Source organism: Trichechus manatus, unplaced genomic scaffold (genome assembly GCF_000243295.1).
Source record: "Trichechus manatus latirostris isolate Lorelei unplaced genomic scaffold, TriManLat1.0 scaffold00024, whole genome shotgun sequence".
In the NCBI taxonomy this organism is placed as follows: Eukaryota; Metazoa; Chordata; class Mammalia; order Sirenia; family Trichechidae; genus Trichechus; species Trichechus manatus.
Genome location: NW_004443960.1, coordinates 8,267,583 through 8,269,331, shown reverse-complemented (window position 1 = coordinate 8,269,331; position 1,749 = coordinate 8,267,583). Strand labels below are relative to the sequence as shown.

Genomic DNA, 1,749 nt, shown 5'->3' with positions numbered 1-1,749 from the left:
ATGAATACTACTGTTTTAACTTGCAAGCCAAGGACACTGAGCAGTGTCGACACTGCAGACAGGATGACAATGATGAGAGGGCACCATGATGACAAGCACAGGGGCTCTGAGGGAATGGAGGACAAAGCTCCAGGCCCACTGTGCTCCCTGCACCGATTTCCTGGCCAGACCAGAGCCAGAGCTACTACGTGTGTGCAGGAGGCCAGTCCCAGGGTGTGCAAAGGGAGGCGGGGTTGTGCGTGTCTCTGGCTCCCAGAGCTGCAGAGGGACCGGGAGGGTTAATAACTCAGCATTTGGAGCCACACAGACTTGATTCAAGGGGCTCCTCCACTTGACTTACTTTGCGTCTCTGAGCCTCAGTTTCCTCTCCTGTAAGTGGGGATTCAGTAGTGCCTTCCTCGTGGGACCACTGGGAGGGAGGCACCAATGACAGCATGCAAGGAGGGTGCCCAGTGTTAAAACTGAGGCTCGGACAGGGTCTGCCCATGGATTAGCTTACTTGGCTGAGCTGCCTGAACTGGGGCAAAGCGGGAGGCAGACAGGAGAGGATGGAGTTGAGAGCAGCTGCAGTGGAAGGAGCAGGTGCCAGTGGCCAGTTGGGTGGGGTGTGTGGAAGTGAGCGAGAGGACCGTGGGAGGGGATCCATTTCTGGGATGGTGCCTCCTGTCTGCTGCCCTTGAAGCACAACTGGCCTCCAGGCCAATTACAAAGACCATCAGGGCTTTCTTTGTTCCTTGACGGGCAAGCCCAGCTGCTTGTTCCCCTAACAGTCTCTGGGGCCACCACCTACTGGAGAGATCACCTCCTTTCACACTGCAGAGCTGTCCACCGGGGGCAGGAGCCCACAGCGCAAAGGGGGATGGGAAGGACTCCGAGCACCTTCCAGACCAGGAACAGAGTCTGGGTTCTGTCTTTCCACCAGGCCCAGTTCTGGCCACAACCCTCGCTTACCGGGCATGAGCAGGCGGTAGTTGTGCTGGAGGCTGCAGGCCAGCTGCCGGGTGAGCAGCCTGGACGCCATGGTCCCGATCCTTCAGGACAGAGGCTCCGTCACGCGCTGCCGTCCTGCGAGAAAGCAGAGCTGCACTTAGGCTGGCCAAGAGTCTCACCCCCACAACCGCTCCACACAGTCCAGAACGCTCCGCTGACATCAAGTCCTTTGCCTTTATACTGAACATCAGCATTAATCAAAACCCATTTCATTTGCCCTTTACCACTAACCCAAGAAGGACCATGATGCCCATTTTCCAGATGGAAAAACAGAGAGGGGACGTGGCTGGCTGGAGAGTCCTCTGTGAGCGAGCTGACAAGGTCCCTTTCAGGTCTCCAGACCCACTCCAGACAAGAAGGCAGCCCATTCTTTGCAGCGTGGAAGGACTCAGCCAGGGGAACCTCCGAAACAGTCACAGAGGCCACTCAGTATGGGAAGTTTCCTTTGCCCCATTCCCAAGGAGAATATTGGTCATAGGGTAACTTTGGAATCCTGGAGGACCCGCTGGCAACTGATCGTGGTGCTCATTTTGGGGGTAGGTACATTGTCCCCCGCAATCTGCTCCACCATCCAGCAGGGTGGAGTAGGAATCCTATTTCACAAACAAAGAAATGGATGCTTGGAGGCGGTTATGGTATTTGGCCTTGGTAACAGGATTGCTTGGGTCTGTCAACCCTTCCTTTTACTTGTAAAAAACCAGCTGCCCTGGAGTTGACTCCGACTTATGGTGACCCCATGTACATCAGAGTAGAAATATG

General features: G+C 55.5%; 1 protein-coding gene across 1 annotated transcript in view; it reads right to left on the bottom strand.

The window, feature by feature from the left end:
* The window catches only part of ABAT (4-aminobutyrate aminotransferase), a 36,231-nt gene extending 35,210 nt beyond the window's left edge, over positions 1-1,021 (bottom strand). Inside the window, exon 1 of the mRNA XM_004373428.1 lies at positions 952-1,021. Within this exon, the coding sequence (XP_004373485.1) occupies positions 952-1,021 (70 nt within the window). The remainder of the gene's footprint in view (positions 1-951) is intronic.
* Positions 1,022-1,749: the final 728 nt, after the last annotated feature.